Raw genomic sequence first — 23,048 nt, forward strand, 5'->3', positions numbered from 1 at the left:
TTTCAACGATGTACAGGTTAACTGGTGATATGGGTGTAACTGGACGGGAAGAGCCTGCTCCTGTGCTGTACCTTTGCGTTAAAGTAAATATAACTCACCCTCAACCCCAAGAGCCGCTAGCATTCTGTGTCCTTACCGGAGGCAGTGCAGTAAGCTGATTCCTGTCCAGCCACAGTTCCCGAAGGTTTGGCAGAGCTCCCAAAGTATCTGGCTGTAAAACAATGACAACATTGTCACGCTCACATAGCGAACTCATAACGCAACTCCCTCTAATGAACAAAGTACTGACAAACTCCCCACTGCCGATCTTTTAAATTATTCGAAGATCAATCTACCTCTTCTCTACTACATACCCCTTCATTTTTCTTTCATCCATGCGTCTATCTAAGATGCTTAAATGTCGCCAACCCCTGAAAGCACATTCCACACACTCACCAGTGTGAAACAGAACCTACCCCCTGACATCCACCTCCTACACTTTCTTCCAATCACCTTAAAAATGTGCCCCCTCATGTTAGAAGATCAAACAATGCAAATCAGAAAGGCCTGACAGAGGCTCTTCATCCTTCCACCTGAGACATTGTCTGTTCCTGTTTCCACAGCCACTGCCTGGCCTGCTGTGTTTCACTAATTTATACAACTGGCTCTGGGGAACAAGAGGCAATGTGTCTGTGGCCTTCTAACCCGATGCAGAGGAAATCAAGGATAATCGGGTTCATTAAGGCTGCTTCTGTTGGACGGGGGCAGAGTGTCTGTGGCTTTACAACCCGATGTAGAGACCATAACACCATACGACATATGAGCAGAACTTCTCCGTGGATTGTCACCTTGTCCTGGTGGAGAAGCTTGTGTGGTCCTGTGATCCTGAGAGCAATGCTGTCTGGAGCTATGCTCCTGGTAGAGTCACCCATGGCGGTAAGGTCGAGGGTGAGGTCCCTGACAAAGAACAATGCGACCAAGACCTCAACGGTGCAACAGGCAGACGAAGATACTTCGAACTCAACAGCTGTGAAGGCGGATGAAGGCTGCAACAAATCCATCAGCTCCAGTCGTCGTGGTTTCCATGCCATTGGAATCAGTTGGTTGATTTGTGAAGTATCGTGTGCTTCTTGGAGTGCAACATCAAGTACACGTTAAACAAATACACGTACAGGCATCTTCACTCTGTGGGCCACTTCAGAATGAAGACCATCATCCTCCAACTCGAGGGATAGTCACGACGAGGAGCAGAATTAGGCCATTCAGCCCATCGAATCTTCTCTGTCATTTGATCACGGCTGATCCCTGATCTTGAACCCCAAATACCTGCCCTTTAATCATATCCCTTGATGCCCTGACCAATCAGGAATCTATCAACTTACACATTGAATACACCCATGGACTTGACCTCCACCACAGTCTGTGGCAGAGCATTCCACAGATCCACTACTCTTTGCCTAAAAAAATAATTCCTCCTTACTTCTGTTCTGAAAGGTCACCCCTCAATTTCAAGGCTGTGCCCTCTCGTTCTGGATAGCCCCACTACAGGAAATATCCTCTCCACATCCACCCTCATCTAGACCTCGCAATATTCGGAAGGTTTCAATGACATCCCCACACATTTTTCTGAATTCCAGTGGGTACAGGCCAAAAGCTGCCAAATGCTCTTCATATGTGAACACCTTCATTCCGGGAGTCATACTCATAAACTTCCTCTGGACTCTCTCCAATGACAATGCATCTTTTCTGAGATATGTGGCCCAAAACTGCTGACAATACTCCAAGTACAGCCTGACTAGTGTCCTATAAAGCACCAACATTGTCTCCTTGTTTTTATATTCTATTCCCCTTGAAATAAATGCCAACGTTGCAACTTCCTTCTTTACCACAGACTCCACCTGTGAATTAACCTTCTGGGAGGCTTGTACAAGGACTCCCAAGTCCCTCTGCACCTCTGATGTTTGAAATTTCCCCCCATTTAGATAATAGTCCGCACTATTGTTCCTTTTACCAAAATGCATCATCATGCATTTCCCAACACTGCATTCCATCTGCCATTTTTTTGTCCATTCTTCCAATTTGTCTAAGTCCTGCTGCAATCACATTGCTTTCTCAGCACTACCTACCCCTCCACCTATCTTAGTATCATCCGCAAACTTTGCCACAAAGCCATCAATTCCATTATCTAAGTTACTGACAAACAATGTGAAAAGTAGTAGTCCCAATACTGACCCCCTGAAGAAAACCACTATTTAGTGGCAGCCCACCAGAAAAGGCCCCTTTATTCCCACTCGCTGCCTCCTGCCTGTCGACCAATCCAGCTTTCTGTGTACATTGCTTGGATTTCCAAGATATGAAGACCTCTCGTGTTTGTCATTACAGCTGGTTGGGGGACCAGCGGCAGTGTGACTGTGGCCTTACAACCCACGCTAAGGAACTTGAGGGTAAACAGGTGCATATGGCTGTTGCTGGGGGACGAGAGGCAGTGTGTCTGCGGCCTTACGACCAGATGCAGAGGGAAAGGAGGGAAAGGGGTTCATTACGGCTGGTTCTGTGAGACAAGCGGCAGTGTGTCTGTGGCCTCACAACCCAATGCAGAGCGAGCCAGAGAGAAACAACTTGTATGCCCCTTGCCAAGCACCCAATACAAACTCAGCAGTGAGAAGGTCACCTTTCTGAACCAATATATGTCTCGGGTCAGTATGATTTGGGTCCAATCAAACAGGAAAGATGAAATGTTTCGATTGACGGAACCACAATTTGATCTGTTACATACCTCAAGGAGACCTGTGATTTTTTTTGTGAGAATGATGTAATGGTCTTTTGCAGGTCACCTGATGTAATTTTCCCGCCGATGTGAGGTCACGTGATGACATGTGCACCACGGGTATATAAGGGAAGACCTCAGATGACGCAGTCAGTTTTTACTTTTTAGTTTTCCAGCTGGAATGTTAATGTGTCTTTGTTTCTGTTGCATATGTTTTTATGACGCAGTTTCATTTTTAAAACGGAGTGTTACGTTCTGTTGCAAGGTACAATAGTGCTGGACTGGAAATTTTTGTTAGTTGTGTTGCTGTAACTTTTTCCAGCAGTATTGGAGAGTGAAGACTTCATCAAAGTACAGGATATGAAGGATTAAAATAAGCCAGGAATGTTCGGCTGTTTAATAAGGATCGACCTTATTGAGTCTTCGTTGAAGAAGTAGCGACCTGCATCGAAGATAACTCTTGCAAAAAGAGCAAGGAAGTTCATGCAAAGGTTTGCTCTCTCTAAAAGAAATAAAGGTCAGTTGTTTTAAACTGTTTATTTCCTTTGGACAGAACCAACAGGAAAGTCGCGTCTATGAAGAAATCCTTCTCCAGAGAAGTCTCTCCCAATTGAATGTATAAATCTGTTGGACTTTCGAATTTACCGTTTTAAGAACTGTATCTGACTTTACTGTTTTAAAAACTGTTTTCGCATTTAACGCTTGATGAACCAGTGCCAAGTGACGATTTGTTGAACGGAAAACTACAGCACAGAAACAGGCCTTTTGGCCCTTCTTGGCTGTGCCAAACCATTTTCTGCCTAGTCCCACTGACCTGCACACAGACCATATCCCTCCATACACCTCCCATCCATGTATCTATCCAATTTATTCTTAAATGTTAAAAAGGAACACACATTTACCACCTCATCTGGCAGCTCATTCCATACTCCCACCACTCTGTGTGAAGAAGCCCCCCCTAATGTTCCCTTTAAACTTTTCTCCCCTCATCCTTAACCCATGTCCTCTGGTTTTTTTCTCCCCTTGCCTCAGTGGAAAAAGCCTGCTTGCATTCACTCTATCTATACCCATCATAATTTTATATACCTCTATCAAATCTCCCCTCATTCTTCTACACTCCAGGGAATAAAGTCCTAACCTATTCAACCTTTCTCTGTAACTGAGTTTCTCAAGTCCTGGCAACATCCTTGTAAACCTTCTCTGCACTCTTTCAACCTTATTTATATCCTTCCTGTAATTTGGTGACCAAAACTGAACACAGTACTCCAGATTCGGCCTCACCAATGCCTTATACAACCTCATCATAACATCCCAGCTCTTATACTCAATACTTTTGATTAATAAAGGCCAATGTACCAAAAGCTCTTTTTACGACCCTATCTACCTGTGACGCCACTTTTAGGGAATTTTGTATCTGTATTCCCAGATCCCTCTGTTCTACTGCACTCCTCAGTGCCTTACCATTAACCCTGTATGTTCTACCTTGGTTTGTCCTTCCAACGTGCAATACCTCACACTTGTCTGCATTAAACTCCATCTGCCATTTTTCAGCCCATTTTTCCAGCTGGTCCAAGTCCCTCTGCAGGCTCTGAAAACCTTCCTCGCTGTCTACTACACCTCCAATCTTTGTATCATCAGCAAATTTGCTGATCCAATTTACCACATTATCATCCAGATCATTGATATAGATGACAAATAACAATGGACCCAGCACTGATCCCTGTGGCACACCACTAGCCACAGGCCTCCATTCGGAGAAGCAATTCTCTATCACCACTCTTTGGCTTCTTCCATTGAGCCAATGTCTAATCCAATTTACCACCTCTCCATCTATACCTAGCGACTGAATTTTCCTAACCAACCTCCCATGTGGGACCTTGTCAAAGGCCTTACTGAAGTCCATGTAGACAATATCCACTGCCTTCCCTTCATCCACTTTCCTGGTAATCTCCTCGAAAAACTTACTGTTGTTTTATATAACCTGTCTCGATTGATATTCATTGTTGCCAGTTACATAACAGATCGACTGCTGTGTAAACAGTGCCCATACACAATTATCCATTGGGAAGTAATATTACAGATCGTACACCGCATACAATTATAAAGAAAGCATATTTTCTAATTTCAGCTCTATCAACAGTTATTAAGAGGAATAAAAATAAAAGGCCCATTACAATTAAACCAGGCTAAATGTACACAGGTGTCGGACCTCATATTGTCCAAAAGCAGCACATGGCCATCACTCACATCACTGAATTCTTATCACCAATCACTGGTAGAACTTTCCATCGTGGACTCCTTCTCGCGAAGCACTCCTTACATCGCATCTTCCCGTCAGATCAACTGTCTGTCTACGGCTGTCTCTCCCGAACTTCTGCTCTCTACATCTCCCACCAAAAGACCATAAATCCCACCACAGTCACAAATATCTCTCCGCCCCGCTTTTCCAGAACATTCGTCCAATGCCACCATCCTCCATCCTGATTGGCTGACACAACATTCCTAAGCTAAACATCATGGCCCTATCTTTAGCTGAAACCCAAACATTCTATCAGCAGGACGCACTACTTCTACAGAAAGCTATTAAATGAAATATCCTATACCATTATCAGTAAAAAATCTTAACCAGGGCATTACAGATGGTAAACAGGTTCAATATGTCTATTTCTCAGGTGGCGGAGGTGGGGGAGGGCAGTGTGTCTGTGGCCTTACAACCTGATGCAGAGGGAAAGTAGGGTAAACAGGTTAATTACCAGCACTTCAAGTTCATTGCTGCCCAGGTCCAACTCTTCCAGCTTCACCAGGAAAGACAGAGATCTGCAGGAGATAGCACACAGTTAAACAATGTGGAAGACTATTCTGCCCAATTTGTCCATGCTAACTAAAATGTCCATCTGGGCTGGTCCCATTTATCTGTGCTTCAGAACCTAAGAAATCTTCTGCATGGAGGTCGGTGACCAGTGCTGTGCCTCAGGGATCTGTTCTGGGAACCCTACTCTTCGTGATTTTTAGAAATGACCTGGATGAAGAAGTGGAGGGATGGGTTAGTAAATTTGCTGAGGACACAAAGGTTGGAGGTGTTGTAGATAGTGTGGAGGCCTGTCAGAGGTTACAGCCGGACATTGATAGGACGCAAAACTAGGCTGAGAAGTGGCAGATGGAGTTCAACCCAGATAGGTGTGAGGTGGTTCATCTTGGTAGGTCAAATATGATGGCAGAATATAGTATTAATGGTAGTGTGGAGGATCAGAGGGATCTTGGGGTCAGAGTCCATAGGATACTCAAAGCTGCTATGCAGGTTGATGCTGTGGTTAAGAAAGCATACGGTGCATTGGCCTTCATCAATCGTGGAATTGAGTTTAGGAGCCGAGATGTAATGTTGCAGTTGTATAGGACCCTGGTCAGACCCCACTTGTGGAGTACTGTGCTCTGTTCTGGTCACTTCACTACAGGAAGGATGTGGAAACCATAGAAAGGGTGCAGAGGAGATTTACAAGATGTTGTCTGGATTGAGGAGTATGCCTTATGAAAACAGGTTGAGTGAACTTGGCCTTTTTTCCTTGGAGTGACAGAGGATGAGAGGTGACTAGATAGAGGTGTATAAGATGATGAGAGGCATTGATCGTGTGGATAGTCAAGAGGTTTTTTCCCAGGAAATGGCTAGCAGAGAGGGCACAGGTTTAAGATGCTTGGAAGTGGGTACAGAGGAGATATCAGGGGTAAGTGTTTTTTTTTACACAGGGAGTGGTGAGTACGTGGAATGGGCTGCCAGCGATGGTGGTGGAGGCGGATATGATAGGATCTTTTAAGAGACTCCTGTACAGGTATATGGAGCTTAGAAAAATAGAGGGCTATGGTTAACCCTAGCTCATTTCTCAGGAAGGACATGTTCGGCACAGCTTTGTGGGCTGAAGGGCCTGTATTATGCTGTAGGTTTTCTATGTTTCTAAATCTAAGTTCAAGTAAATTTATTATCAAGGTATATATATGTCACCAAACACAATCTTGAGATTAGTTTCCTTGTGACATACAGTATATCTAAGAACCTTAATAGAATCAAAGATCCACACAACAGGACAATCAATGTGCAAAGCACAGCAGACTGTGCAAATATCAAAAAATGGATCAATAGTAAACAAATAAGTAATAAATATCAAGGACATGGGATGAAAGGTTCTTGAAAGTGAGTTCATTGGTTCTGGGAACAGCTCAGTGATGGGGCAAGTGAAGTTATGTCTACTGGTTCAAGAGCCTCATGGTTGAAGGTAATAACTGGTCTGGCACTTGATTATGTGGGTTCAAAGGCTCTTATAGCTCCATCCTGATGGCAGCAGCAAGAAGAGAGCATGACCTGGGTGGTGACTGGGCAGTCTGTCACAGGTAAATATATAACCAGCAGTTGGGCATCTGGCTCATCAGGCCTGTTCTGCCATCAGTAAGATCACGGCTTTTCTTGCCAGGGCTTCAGATCCACCTACCTGCCTCTTCTCCCATAACACTTTATTCACCTGCTGTACAAAAATCTATCTAACTATTTTAATATCTGTCTATCTTAAGACTATTTAATCAGCTAGCCTCTACTGCCTCCCTGAGCAGAGAATTCCAGATTCACGACTCTCTGGGAAAAGCAGTTTCTCCTCATCTCACTCATAAATGCTAAGCCCCATAGGCAGAAGCCATAACCCCCTCATTCTGAACTTGCCAGCCAAGAAACTGTCTGCCTCCATCTAGTCTGTCAGCCATACCAGAACGCAGAACGTTTCAGTCAGTTCAGTCTTGCATTTCCAAGCTAGACATCATTTTCAAGGCAGTTTCTAGAGTAGGTTACATGGTCGGCACAATATTGTGGGCTGAAAGACCTGCAATGTGCTGAAGATTTCTACGTTTTACCCATGCCTCTCTAAACCTTCCTGTCCAAATGTTTTGTTTAAAAATATTTCGATTGTACCTGCCTCACTGCCTCAAACGCTTCCTGCGGCGCCCAGCTCCAGAAACCAACCACCCGCTGTGTGGAAAAGTTAAAGTTTCTGTTCAAGTTCAGTTTTATTGGCATTCAACTGTATAAGACCATTAAGACCATAAGATATGGGAGCAGAGGTAGGCCATTCGGCCCATCAAGTCTGCTCCACCATTCACTCATGGGCTGATCCAATTCTTATAGTCAAATCCCACTCCCCTGCCTTCTCCCCATATCCTTTGATGCACTGGCTAATCAAGAACCCAAGAACTCTGGAAAAACTGTACATTAAGTGCACCCAATGACCTGGCCTCCACAGCCACTCATGGCAAAAAATTCCACAGGTTTACCACCCCATGACTGAAGTAACTTCTCCGCATCTCTGTTCCAAATGGATGTCCTTCAATCCTGAAGTCGTGCCCTCTTATCCTTAACTCCCCTTACCATGGAAAATAACATTGCCATATCTAATTTGTTCAGGCCTTTTAACATTCGGAATGTTTCTATGAGATCCCCCCTCATTCTCCTGAACTCCAGGGAATGCAGCCCAAGAGCTGCCAGACGTTCCTCACACAGTAACCTTTTGATTCCTGGAATCATTCTTGCAAATCTTCTCTGAACCTTTTCCAATGTCACTATATCCCTTCTAAAATAAGGAGTCCAAAACTGCACACAATATTCCAAGTGTAGTCTCATGAGTGCCTTACAGAGCCTCAACATCACATCCCTGCTCTTATATTCAATACCTCTAGAAATGAATGCCAACATTGCATTCACCTTCTTCACAACCAACTCAACCTGGAGGTTAACCTTTAGGGTATCTTGCACAAGGTTTCCCAAGTCCCTATGCATCTCTGCATTTTGAATTCTCTCCCCATCTAAATAACAGTCTGGCAACACACACAATGTGTGGAATGCAGCAGGCCAGGCAGCATCTATAGGAAGAAGTACAGTCGATGTTTCGGACCGAGACCCTTTGTCAGGACTGTCTGCCCATTTATTTCTTCCACCAAAGTGCATGACCATACACTTTCAAACATTGCACTTCATTTGCCACTTCTTTGCTCATTCCCCTAAACTATCTAAGTCTCTCCGCAGGCTCTCTGTTTCCTCAACACTACCCACTCCTCCACCTATCTCTGTATCATCGGCAAATTTAGCCACAAGTCCATTAATACTGTAGTCCAAATCATTGACATACATTGCAAAAAACAGTGGTCCCAACACCGACCCCTGTGGAACTCCACTAGTAACCGGCAGCCAGCCAAAGTAGGATCCCTTTATTTCCATTCTAGGTTTTCTGCCAACTAGCCAATGCTCCACCCATGCTAGTAACTCTCCTGTAATTCCATGGACTCTTATTTTGCTTATCAGCCTTAAGTGTGGCACCTTGTCAAAGGCCTTCTGAAAATCCAAGTACACCACGTCTACTGCATCTCCTTTGTCAACCCTGCTTGTAATTTCCCCAAAGAATTGCAGTTGGCTTGTCAGGCAGGATTTTCCTTTCAGGAAACCATGCTGGCTTTGGCCTATCTTTTTGTGCCTCAGGAGACTCCGTAATTTCATCCCTAATAATCCATTCCAACAACTTCCCAACCATTGATGTCAGGCTAACAGGTCTATAGTTTCCTTTCTGCTGCCTCCCACCCTTCTTAAATAGTGCAGCAACTTTGCAATTTTCCAGTCATCAGCAACAATGCCTGAATCTATTGATTCGTGCAAGATCATTGTTAATGCCTCCGCAATCTCTCCAGCAACTTCTTTCAGAACCCAAGGGTGCATTCCATCAGGTCCAGGTTTATCCAGCCTCAGACCATTAAGCTTCTTGAGCACCTTCTCAGTCGTAATTTTCACTGCACAAACTTCACTTCCAACACTCTTGAATGTCCAGTATACTGCAGACATCCACTGTGAAGACTGATGCAAAATACGCATTCAGTTCCCCTGCCATCTCTGCATCTCTCATTACAATATCTCCAGCGTCATTTTGTATTGGTCCCATATCTACCCTCGACTCTCTTTTACCCTTTATGTACTTTAAGAAATTTTAAGTATCTTCTTTGATATTAGTTGCCAGCTTCCTTTCATAATTCTTTTCCTTCCTAATGACCTTCTTAGCTTCCTTCTGCAAGTTATTAAAAGCTTCCCAATCCTCTATCTTCCCACTAGTCTAGTTTCCTTGTATGCCCTCCCTTTTGCTTTTACTTTGGCTCTCAATTCACTTTTCAGCCAAGGTGGTGTCCTTCTTCCATTCCAAAATTTCTTCTTATTTGGAATATATCTGTCTTGCACTTCCCTCATTTTTCGGATAAACTCCAGCCATTTCTGCTCTGCTGTCCTTCCTGCTAGTGTCCCTTTCCAGTCAACTTCCGCCTGTTCCCCTCTTATGTCATTGTAATTTCCTTTATTCCACTGAAATATCGACACATTGGATTTTATTTTTTCCCTCTCAATTTTCAATGTGAACTCAATCGTATTGTGATCACTGCCCCTAAGGGTTCCTTAACCTTAAGGTCTCTCAGCACCTCCGGATCATTGCACCACACTCAATCCAGCACAGCCAATTCCCTACTGGGCTCAACAACAAGCTGTTCTAAAAAGCCATCCCTTAGACATTCTACAAATTCTCTCTCTTGAGATCCAGTACTGACCTGGTTTTCCCAAATCCACTTTCATGGTAAAATCCCCAACGATTATCATGACATTGCCCTTCTGACACGCCTTTTCTATCTCCTGCTGTAATTTGTAATCCACATCCTAGCTGCTGTTTGGAGGCCTGTATACAACTGCCATTAGGGTCCTTTTACCCTTGCCATTTCTTAACTCAACCCATAGAGACTGCGCCTTCCAATCCTATTATTTCTAATATTATTAATATTATTTTTTATACGCAGAGCAACACCACCCCCTCTGCCTACTAACCTATCTTTCCGATACACTGTATATCCTTGGACATTCAGCTCCCAACAGCAGCCATCCTTTAGCCAAATTTCAGAGATGACTACAACATCATATTTGCCAAACTGTCACTGAATTTCAAGATCATCCATTTTATTCTTTATGCTGTGTTGTGTGCATTCAAATACAACACTCTCAGTCCAGGATTTGTTGTTTTCTGTTTTAACTGCACCATGACTCTATTGCCCTGTAACTCATGCCACTGGCTGTGATTAAGCCTCATCTCCTGCCTATTCTTTCTATAATCTCTGTTGCACGCTACCTTTGATTTATTTCTGTTTTCCCCTTCCTCAACCCTGTCACTCTAGTTCCCATGCCCCCACCAAATTAGTTTAAACCCTCCCTGACAGCTCTATTAAATGTGCCCACGAGGATATTGGACCCCTTTAGGTTCAGGTGTAACCCGTCCTTCTTGTACAGGTCGTACCTCCCCCAGAAGAGGCCCCAATGATCCAGGAGTCTGAAGCCCTGTCCCCTACACCAGTCTCTCAGCCACACATTAATACGCCTGATCATGCTATTCTCGCACACGCTAGCACGTGGCACAGGCAGCAATCCTCAGATTACTACCCTGGAAGTCCTGCTTTTCAGCTACCTACCTAACTGCCTGAAATCTCTCTTCAGGACCTCCTCCCTTTTTCTACCAATGCCAGTGGTGCCAAAGTGTACTAAGACTTCTGGCTGTTCACCCTCTCCCTTCAGAATACTCTGCACCCAATCTGAGACATCCTGCACCCTGGCACCTGGGAGGCAACACACCATGCGGTTAACTCTATCAGGCTGACAGAACCTCCTGTCTGTTCCCCTCACTATGGAATCCCCTATGACTACTGCATTCTTCATCTTCCTCTTTCCCTTCTGCACCACGGAACCAGGCTCAGTGCCAGAGATCCGATCACTGTGGTCACCAGTATACAGCCAAACAAAACAATATTTTTCTGGACCAAGGTGCACAACAGTATAACTCACACACGACACACAATATTGCCACAAATAAGGTGTATTTACAGTACAAGTTAAAAAGTAAAAAAGTATAATGCTACTGCTGCTTCACATGTGATGACACCTGGGTGGTGGCAGGGAGTTCAGTAGTTCACAGACTGGGGAAGGGGTTGCTTCCCATCCCAACAATCTTGCCGTAATGCTACCGTACTCATGCCTGATGGTAGGGGGTCAAAAAGACTGTCAGATGGATGGGAGGGATCATCAACAATGCCAATCGCCCTGCATACACAACGCTCCTGGTAAATATCTCGGACGTGTGGAAGGAAGACCCTGATGATCCTCTTCACAGTCCTCGGCCCATCCTTTGTAGGGTTTTGCAGACCGACGCCTTGCAATTCCCATACCAGACAGTGATGCAGTTTGTGAATGAGAGGATGTGGTAGAGTACAGAGTCAAGACTGGCACAGTTTGTGAATGAGAGGATGTGGTAGAGTACAAAGTCAAGACTGGCAGTTTGTGGATGAAAGCAATGTGGCACAGTAGAGTCAAGAATGGCACAGTTTGAGGATGACAGAAAGTGGTAGAGTACAGAGTCAAGACTGGCATAGTTCGTGGATGAGAGCAATGTGGTAGAGTACGAGTCAAGACTGGGACATTTTGTGGATGAGAGAATGTGGTAGAGTACAGAGTTAAGACTAGCAGTTTGCAGATGACGGCAATGTTTTGTAGTACAGAGCGCAGGCTATTGGATGACATTGACAACAATGGCTCATACTCACGTTGGCAGTGTCTTTAGAAGGTTCTCCCGGAGTTCCAGTGTAACCAGGTTCGATAAACTGCAGAAGACATAGGTGAGTGTGGGTCACACACAGGCAAACATCAAGGAAAGACAAAATACAATATGAAAACAGTGAGACGTTTGTCATAGAAAACTACAGCACAGAAATAGGCCCATCCAGTCCGTGACGAACCAGTTAAATTGATTAGTCCCATGAATTGGCACCCAGAACAGAGACATCCATTCCCCTCCCACCTACGTACCTATCCAAACTTGGCTTGAGCATTGACATCAAGATCACATCCACCTTTTGTGTGTTGCTTGAATTTCCACCATCGGCGGATTTTCTCGTGTTTGCACCACTTGTGTTGACAGTTTGTTCCATACTCTCATATCCCTTTGAGTGAAGAAGTCTCTCCTTGTTCCCCTTGAACATTTCAGCTCTCACCCTTAACCCTTCACCTTTAGCTCAAGTCTCACCCAAACAGTGGAAAAAGCCTGCTTGAATTAACCTTATGTACATCCCTCATAATTTTGTGTACCACTATCAAGACTCCCCTCAATCTTCTAAGTTCTAGAGAACAAAGTTCCAACGTAATCAATCTTTCCTTAGAATGCAGATCCTCCCATCTTGGCAACATCCTTGTAAATTTTCTCTGTACCCTTTCAATCTTATTTACAGCTTTCCTCTGTGTAGATGACCAAAACTAAACACAATACTCCAAAATTAGGCCTCACCAATATCTTACACAACTTCAACATAACATCCCAAACCCCTGACATTCAATACTTTGATCTATGAAGTCCAACATGCCTAAAAGCTTTCTGAAAGACTCAATCTACCTGTGATGCCACGTCCAATGAAATTTCCAGATCCCTGTGTACTACCACACTCAGTGCCCTACCATTCACTATGTAAGACCTACCCCGTTTGGTCCTCCTCATACTTGTCTGCATTAAATCCCAGTCACCATTTTTCAGCCTATTTTTCCAGCTGGTCCAGATCCCTCTGCAAGCTTTGATAGTCTTCTTCGCTGTCCACTACACCCCCAATCCTCATGTCATCCGCAAATATGCTGACCCAATTAACCACATTATCATCTAGATCTTTGATATAGATGACAAACCCAGCACCAATCCCTGTGGCATACCATTAGTCACAGATGTCCAGTCAAAGAGACAACCATCTACAACCATAACGCCAAACTCCAATCCAAATTAGTGCCTCGGGGCAGCACAGTAGCATAATGGTTAGCACAACACGGACGATCCAAGTTCATTTCCTGCTGCGGCCTGTAAGGAGTCTGTACCTTCTCCCTGTAATCACATGGGTTTTCCCTGAGTGTTCTGGTTTCCTCCCACAGACCAAAGCTGTATGGGTTGGTAGGTTAATTGGTCAGTGTAAGCTGTCCTGTGATTAGGCTTGGGTTAAATCGGGGGATAACTGGGCAGCATGGCGCAAAGGGCCAGAAGGGCCTACTCTGTGCTGTATCTCAATAAATAAATAAGCCTCATTTGGAATGTCAAGCCACTGAACTTTCTTGAGAAACCTCCCATGAAGAAACCTGTTAAACATCCATGCAGACATCTACTGCCTTGGCTTCATCAACCCTTCAGTAACATTCTGGAAAAAATTTTTACAAGATTTATTAGACACAGCTTACCTTGCACAAAGCCATAATGACTATCCATAATCAATCCGTCTATTGAAATATGTGTATATCCAGTCCCACAGAATACCTACCAATAATTTTCCACTACTAAAATCGGGCTCATTGGCCTAGAACTTCCTGGCTTATTCTTGAGAGACTTTCTTAAGCACTGGAACAACACCTATCCTCCAATCCTCTGGTACCTCACCTGTTACTAAGGATGATTCAAATATTTCTGCTACAGCCTCTACAATTTCTGCACTGCCTCCCACAGAGTCCAAGGGAATACCTTGTCAGGCCCTGCAGATCTGTTCAGCCTAATTTGCCTCAGGACATCAAACACCACCTCCTCTATGATCTGTCGAGGGTTCATGACCTCACTGCTACTTTGCCTCATTTCTATAAACTGTGTCCATCGCCTAGACCGTACATATGCAAAAAATCCATTAACGATCTCCCCCATCATAGATTACCACTTTGATCTACCAAAGGACCAATTTTGTCCCAATGCAATCCTTTTGATCTTAATATGTCTGTAGAACCCCTTGCATTGTCTTTCATCTTCTCTGCCAGAACAACCCAATGCCTTCTTTTAGCAGTGTTCTCTTGCATTTCTGATACTTAAGCACCTCAATTGTTCCTACCTGCTTATACTTGCTATGCACCTCCCTTTTTATCTTAACCAGGGCCTCAATGTCTCTAGAAAACTGGCCCTGTGGCTCAGAAGGGTAGGGAAAGGAAGAAGAAGGCAGTAGTGATAGGGGACACTTAGGGGATCAGACAGGCAATCCTGTGGACACAGGAAAGAAACTCAGATGGTAGTTTGCCTCACAGATGCCAGGGTCCGGGATGTTTCAGAACGCGTCCAAGATATCCTGCAGTGGGAGGGAGAACAACCAAAGGTCGTGGTACATATTGGTATCAATGACATAGGTAGGAAAAAGGAAGAGGTACTGAAAAAGAAAGTACAAGGAGTTAGGAAGGAAGTTGAGAAGCAGGACTGCAAAGGTAGTAATCTTGGGATTACTGCCTGTGCCACGGGACAGTGAGTAGAGGAATAGAATGAGGGGGAGGATAAATGAGTGGCTGAGGGATTGGAGCAGGGGGCAGGGATTCAGATTTCTGGATCATTGGGACCGCTTTTGGGGCAGGTGTGACCTGTACAAAAAGGACAGGATGCACTTGAATCCCAGGGGGACCAATATCCTGGAGGGGAGATTTGCTAAGGCTACTTGGGGTTCAAACTAGAATTGTTGGGGGGTGGGAACTGAACTGAAGAGACTGGGGAAGAGGAGGTTGGCTCACTAATAGAAGAAGCTTGTAGACAGTGCGAGAGGGAGGATAGCAACACTCACAACACGCTGGAGGAACTCAGCAGGACGGGCAGCATCCGTGGAAACGATGAGTCGACGTTTCGGGCCGGAACCCTTTGGATAGGCAGGTGATAGAGAAGGGACGTGCTCAGACCGAAGGTTTCAGTTGTGTCTATTTTAACGCAAGGAGTATTGTGAACAAAGCAGATGAGCTTAGAGCGTGGATCAGTACTTGGAGCCATGATGTGGTGGTCATTACAGAGACTTGGATGGCTCAGGGACAGGAATGGTTACTTCAAGTGCTGGGTTTTAGATGTTTTGGAAAGGACAGGGAGGGAGGCAAAAGAGGTGGGGGCATGGCACTGTTGATCAGAGATAGTGTCACGGCTGCAGAAAAGGTGGATGTCATGGAGGGATGGTCTACGGAGTCTCTGTGGAAGAGGACAGGGTCAATAACTTTACTGGGTGTTCTTTATAGGCCGCCCAATAGTAACAGGGATATCAAGGAGCAGACAGGGAGACAGATCCTGGAAAGGTGTAATAATAACAGAGTTGTTGTGATGGGAGATTTTAATTTCCCAAATATCGATTGGCATCTCCCTAGATCAAGGGGTTTAGATGGGGTAGAGTTTGTTAGGTGTGTTCAGGAAGGATTCTTGACACAATATGTAGATAAGCCTACAAGAAGAGAGGCTGTACTTGATCTGGTATTGGGAAATGAACCTGGTCAGGTGTCAGATCTCTCAGTGGGAGAGCATTTTGGAGATAGTGGTCATAATTCCATCTCCTCTACAATAGCATTGGAGAGAGATAGGAACAGACAAGTTAGACAAGTGTTTAATTGGAGTAAGGGGAATTGTGAGGCTATCAGGCAGGAAATTGGAAGCTTAAATTGGGAACAGATGTTCTCAGGGAAAAGTACGGAAGAAATGTGGGAAATGTTCAGGGGATACTTGTGTGGAGTTCTGCATAGGTACTTTCCAATGAGACAGGGAAGTTATGGTAGGGTACAGGAACTGTGGTGTACAAAGGCTGTAATAAATCTAGTCAAGAAGAAAAGAAAAGCTTACAAAAGGTTCAGAGAACTGGGTAATGTTAGAGATCTAGAAGATCATAAGGCTTATAGGAAGGAGCTTAAGGAAATTAGGAGAGCCAGAAGGGGCCATGAGAAGGCCTTGGCGGGCAGGATTAAGGAAAACCCCAAGGCATTCTACAAGTATGTGAAGACCAAGAGGATAGGACGTGAAAGAATAGGACCTATCAAGTGTGACAGTGGGAAAGTGTGTATGGAACCAGAGGAAATAGCAGAGGTACTTAATGAACACTTTACTTCAGTATTCACCATGGAAAAGGATCTTAGTAATTGTAGTGCTGACTTGCAGCAGGCTGAAAAGCTTGCACATGTAGATATTAAGAAAGAGGATGTGCTGGAGCTTTTGGAAAGCATCAAGTTGGATAAGTCGCTGGGACCGTATGAGATGTACCCCAGGCTACTGTGGGAGGAGAGGGAGGAGATTGCTGAGCCTCTGGCAATAATCTTTGCATCATCAATAGAGATGGGAGAAATTACGGAGGATTGGAGGGTTGCGGATGTTGTTCCTTTATTGAAGAAAGGGAGTAGACATAGCCCAGGAAATTATAGACCAGGGAGTCTTAAACAACAGGAATTCTGCAGATGCTGGAAATTCAAGCAACACACATCAAAGTTGCTGGTGAACGCAGCAGGCCAGGCAGCATCTATAGGAAGAGGCGCAGTCGACGTTTCAGGCCGAGACCCTTCGTCAGGACGAACTGCAGGAAGAGTGAGTAAGGGATTTGAAAGCTGGAGGGGGAGGGGGAGATGCAAAATGATAGGAGAAGACAGGAGGGGGAGGGATGGAGCCGAGAGCTGGACAGGTGATAGGCAGAAGGGGATACGAGAGGATCATGGGACAGGAGGTCCGGGAAGAAAGACGGGGTGGGGGGGGGTGACCCAGAGGATGGGCAAGAGGTATATTCAGAGGGACAGAGGGAGAAAAAGGAGAGTGAGAGAAAGAATGTGTGCATAAAAAAGAGTAACAGATGGGGTACGAGGGGGAGGTGGGGCCTAGCGGAAGTTAGAGAAGTCAATGTTCATGCCATCAGGTTGGAGGCTACCCATACGGAATATAAGGTGTTGTTCCTCCAACCTGAGTGTGGCTTCATCTTTACAGTAGAGGAGGCCGTGGATAGACATGTCAGAATGGGAATGGGATGTGGAATTAAAATGTGTGGCCACTGGGAGATCCTGCTTTCTCTGGCGGACAGAGCGTAGATGTTCAGCAAAGCGGTCTCCCAGTCTGCGTCGGGTCTCACCAATATATAAAAGGCCACATCGGGAGCACCGGACGCAGTATATCACCCCAGTCGACTCACAGGTGAAGTGATGCCTCACCTGGAAGGACTGTTTGGGGCCCTGAATGGTGGTAAGGGAGGAAGAGTAAGGGCATGTGTAGCACTTGTTCCGCTTACACGGATAAGTGCCAGGAGGGAGATCAGTGGGGAGGGATGGGGGGGATGAATGGACAAGGGAGTCCCATCCCTCCCCACTGATCTCCCTCCTGGCACTTATCCGTGTAAGCGGAACAAGTGCTACACATGCCCTTACTCTTCCTCCCTTACCACCATTCAGGGCCCCAAACAGTCCTTCCAGGTGAGGCATCACTTCACCTGTGAGTCGACTGGGGTGATATACTGCGTCCGGTGCTCCCGATGTGGCCTTTTATATATTGGTGAGACCCGACGCAGACTGGGAGACCGCTTTGCTGAACATCTACGCTCTGTCCGCCAGAGAAAGCAGGATCTCCCAGTGGCCACACATTTTAATTCCACATCCCATTCCCATTCTGACATGTCTATCCACGGCCTCCTCTACTGTAAAGATGAAGCCACACTCAGGTTGGAGGAACAACACCTTATATTCCGTATGGGTAGCCTCCAACCTGATGGCATGAACATTGACTTCTCTAACTTCCGCTAGGCCCCACCTCCCCCTCGTACCCCATCTGTTACTCTTTTTTATGCACACATTCTTTCTCTCACTCTCCTTTTTCTCCCTCTGTCCCTCTGAATATACCTCTTGCCCATCCTCTGGGTCCCCCCCCGTCGTCTTTCTTCCCGGACCTCCTGTCCCATGATCCTCTCGTATCCCCTTCTGCCTATCACCTGTCCAGCTCTCGGCTCCATCCCTCCCCCTCTTGTCTTCTCCTATCATTTTGCATCTCCCCCTCCCCCTCCAGCTTTCAAATCCCTTACTCACTCTTCCTTCAGTTAGTCCTGACGAAGGGTCTCGGCCTGAAACGTCGACTGCGCCTCTTCCTATAGATGCTGCCTGGCCTGCTGCGTTCACCAGCAACTTTGATGTGTGTTGCTTGAATTTCCAGCATCTGCAGAATTCCTGTTGTTTGCAACAGATTTGAGTGTCCTATGAACTCGAACCCCAAGATCCCTCTGATCCTCCACACTGCCAAGAGTCTTACCATTAATACTATATTCTGCCATCATATTTCACCTACCAAAATGAACCCTCACACTTATCTGTGTTGAACTCCATCTGCCACTTCTCAGCCCAATTTTGCATCCCATCGAAGTCCCGCTGTAACCTCTGACAGCCCTCCACACTATCCACAACACCCCCAACCTTTGTGTCATCAGCAAATTGACTAACCCATCCTCCATTTCCTCATCCAGGTCATTTAAAAAAAAATCACAAAGAGAAGGTGTCCCAGAACAGAATGATGTTACCATGCAAGAACCTTTACCGTGCAGGTACTCTTTAAAACCTGCCCTACCTGACACCACCTCCTGATCTTACACCCATCCACAACCCACCAATTGTCTCAGAATTAATTCTCTCCATTCCCCTTCCCCTGTGGATGTAGACCATCTCACCTCTCCACTCTGAATCCAATTGCAGAGTCTTGACCAGAAACATCAACAGATGCTGTGCGACCTGCTGAGTTGCTACAGCACATTGTGTGTTGATTCTTTTAAAACTCCTTCCCCTCACCTTAAACCTGTGCTGCCTTTATTAATATCTTGGGACCATGGTTCTTTTCATCACCCTGTGTCTCATAATTGTCAGCCTCCTCTGCTTAAGAGACAGTAGATCCACTGCATCTTCACCAATCTCTCTTATTCAATCCTCAAAACAAAACCTTCATCACATTACAGCAAACAATATTACAGCTCAAGATATTCTGCAGTTCCAAGTTCAGTTCTGGCATCGTTCCATAAGGAGTGTCTACAAGTCCTGCCCGTGGAATGCATGGGCTGCTTCAGTTCCCTCACAGTTCAAAGACATACCGCTTATGTTAATTGATTATTGTAAGTTGTCCCATGATGAGGTTAGGGCTCATCGGGATTGCTGGAGGCGGGGGGGTCTACTCTGCACTGTATTACTACAATAAAACAAATTTAAGCTCCCGTGACACACTCATTTGTGGGTAGTGATTTGTTAATTCTGAAAGGGCAAGCTTCCAGACACTGTATTACTGTGGGAATAGCAAGGTATCCGACCACAAAACCCTGCAACACATCGTGAGGACTGGTGACAGAATCATCGGCGTCCCTCTCTCTCACCCGCACCCATCCAAGACATAAAGCAGGAGCACAGAGCCCTCAGCGTTGTCAAAGACCCGTCACATCTGTCCCAGTGTCTTTGACCTCCTACCATCAGGCAAAAGCTGCTGCAGTTTAAGAACAAGGACGGTTAGGCTGGGTGATAAGATTCCTCTCCATGTCCACTCTATCTTAAGCTTTTCAATATTGGGTAACTTTCAATGAGATCTCCCCTCATTCTTCCAAACTCCAGTGAGTACAAGCCCAGAGGCATCAAGCGCTCCTCACAGTTATCCCTGTTGTTCCTGGGATCATTCTTGTGAACCTCCTCTGGATCCTCTCCAAATGCCAGCATATCCTTTCTTAGATAAGGGGCCCAAAACTGCTCACAATATTCCAAGGGGAGTCTAACCAATCCTTTATAAAGCCACCAAATAACTTGGATAAAAATGCTGTTGGTAAATTTCTGACGATACAAAGATTGGTGGCGTTATCGATAGTTTAGCAGATTGCCAGATATGGCTGGAGTTTAATCCGGCCAACTGTGACGCACTGCATTTTGAGAGATCAAATGTAAAAGGACTGTTCACAGCTCATGGCAGGGTACAGAACAATGTTAATGTAAAGAGAGACAGTCCAAATTGATAGCTCTCTGAAAATGGCTGCACAGGTTGTTAGGATAGTGAACAAGGTGTACGTATGCTGCCCTATCGAATTCAGGGCTCATGAAGTTATGTTGCAGCATTATAAAACCCTTCTCCAAGAGGACCATAACCTTGTCATGATATGGAGGCTTGCATGCCTGAATAGCCCAGAGAGCTATGCTGGCTGGAGTTGTGGCTTTATACTTTAGTTCTTGGTCGGGCCACCCATGCCATACAGGTGAAAGGGTAGAGTGGTCCACCAGTTCGCCAGATTTCAGTAGCTCGGCTCGGCTCAGCTCAGAACTAGCAGTCAGCAAAACTATTATGGAAACAGCAATAAGCAACCCGTCTATATCAGTGTGCAAAGTCATTCCCAAGTCTTCACCTGTGATTTGCATGGCTGATAGCAGTAAAATCCGAGAGGAAGCTACCGGTATGATGAAGGAAGCCCTAATTACTGCCATGACCAAGGCCAAGGACAGAGATAGAGGACCTTCATTGTCCCAAACACCAGCGTAATGAACAGCAAGTTTATAAAACCCTAGTTAAGCTGCATATACAGTATTGCATGCAGTGAGCACTGTGCAGACTTTTGGTCAGTTTGGCACAATATGGTGGGCTGAAAGGCCACTCCTGTGTTGCAGTGTTCTGTATTCTACCTTGGTGAATGCCAGAACAAGTCTCTCAATGCCAGATTTTACATACTTGAGCAATGGGATCATTGGACCCTCTGGGGGAAATTGTGGAGAGCTATGATCGAATTGCCAGGGAGAGCCTCACACTCTCATCTGCCCTGATGGGTATCTCAGTGATGTTCTCAGTTCGATACGTTGCTCCACACACAGGTTCTGGTGCTGGGGTGTCCAGCAGATTACTTACTTGCCAATGTCGTTTGGTAGGAACTGGAGAGATACGTCATTGAGGGAGAGATGTGCAAGGATCCGTAACTGTGTGAATCCGTCAGGAAGCCTGAGAGAGAGGGACACGGTAAACAATGCAGGTAGCATGAAGAAAGGAAACGAAAAGGCATAACACAGCCCTTAGATCTTTAGATCCTTTGTTTCATCATCAGCACACCCTGTCACCACTGACACTTACTTGTCCCCCACCCCATTACCGCTGACCCACATGCTCAACCAGCACATCACTGCGACCCTCACCCTATCGCCGCTGAACTTCAGCTCCCTGACCACGTTGCCTCTGACCCTCATTGTCTCTAACCCTGTCACCACTGACTCTCTTGATATGTAAGCCAATTCACCCGCGCTCTGACCCTTCACCCCACCTTCTTCCCGTTCAAAGTTATTGAGGACGAGAGAACAAAAGCAGGTCCTTCAATGCCCAGCTTGCGGTCAGGGGTCAGTGAGTAGAATCGAGCTCGGGATCAGGGGCAATAAGGAGAATCCATCTCAGCACAGGAGTCAATAATGAGGGTTCAGTTCAGTGAGGAGGGATACGAGATCAGTTTGGAGGGCTCTCTCTGGATTATTAAGGGGTTAGCAAAGGCTGAGTGAGCAGCGGTCAGAGGGTCAGCGTGGGGTCAAAGAGAAGTGGTCTGGGCAAACAGCACGGCCAGCAGTGGTTTGCTTTTTAACTACTTGACCGTACCTGGAGAGAGGGTTCCCACTGAAATCAGCAATTTCCAGAGATTTGCAGAATTTAATACTCTCCGGAATTTCTGGGATATCTGTGGAGACAAAAGCAGCAACGTGAAGCAACGTTCTCCTGAGAATAAACTGGTAGAGGGCAGGAGAGCCGCTGAATCACAAGGATGGGCACAGTAAGCATCTTGAAGGTGAGACACGCAGACTTTCCTTTAACAGAGCAAGAGCAACAAACAGAGAGCTGGAGGTAGAATCCTACAAACCCACCTGTCAAAATACAGGACACAATCCCACTGATACTGAAACAACTACAGGGCAGTGTCCCACCACCACCCCCTCTACAACTACAGGACAGTGTCCCACCATCACCCCCCTCTACAACTACAGGACACAATCCCACTGATACTGAAACAACTACAGGACAGTGTCCCACCATCACTCCCTCTACAACTACAGGGCAGTGTCCCACCATCACCCCCTATACAACTACAGGACACAATCCCACTGATACTGAAACAACTACAGGGCAGTGTCCCACCATCACCCCCTATACAACTACAGGACACAATCCCACTGATACTGAAACAACTACAGGGCAGTGTCCCACCATCACCCCCTATACAACTACAGGACACAATCCCACTGATACTGAAACAACTACAGGACAGTGTCCCACCATCACCCCCCTCTACAACTACAGGACACAATCCCACTGATACTGAAACAACTACAGGACAGTGTCCCACCATCACCCCCTATACAACTACAGGACACAATCCCACTGATACTGAAACAACTACAGGGCAGTGTCCCACCATCACCCCCTCTACAACTACAGGGCAGTGTCCCACCATCACCCCCTCTACAACTACA

The 23,048-nt window shown here is 45.7% G+C and overlaps 1 protein-coding gene across 6 annotated transcripts in view; it reads right to left on the reverse strand.

Annotated features, from left to right (window-relative positions):
* Window positions 1-23,048, reverse strand: part of LOC134344616 (protein scribble homolog) — a 235,861-nt gene that overhangs the window by 159,303 nt on the left and 53,510 nt on the right. For all 6 annotated transcript variants that reach the window (XM_063044735.1, XM_063044733.1, XM_063044732.1 and 3 more), the window contains exons 3-7: window positions 22,180-22,258; window positions 21,451-21,540; window positions 12,386-12,442; window positions 5,500-5,563; window positions 137-211 (exon numbers count right to left, since the gene is read on the reverse strand). In XM_063044735.1, coding sequence (XP_062900805.1) covers window positions 137-211; window positions 5,500-5,563; window positions 12,386-12,442; window positions 21,451-21,540; window positions 22,180-22,258 — 365 coding nt within the window. The remainder of the gene's footprint in view (window positions 1-136; window positions 212-5,499; window positions 5,564-12,385; window positions 12,443-21,450; window positions 21,541-22,179; window positions 22,259-23,048) is intronic.

Source organism: Mobula hypostoma, chromosome 3, assembly GCF_963921235.1.
Source record: "Mobula hypostoma chromosome 3, sMobHyp1.1, whole genome shotgun sequence".
Taxonomy (NCBI): Eukaryota; Metazoa; Chordata; class Chondrichthyes; order Myliobatiformes; family Myliobatidae; genus Mobula; species Mobula hypostoma.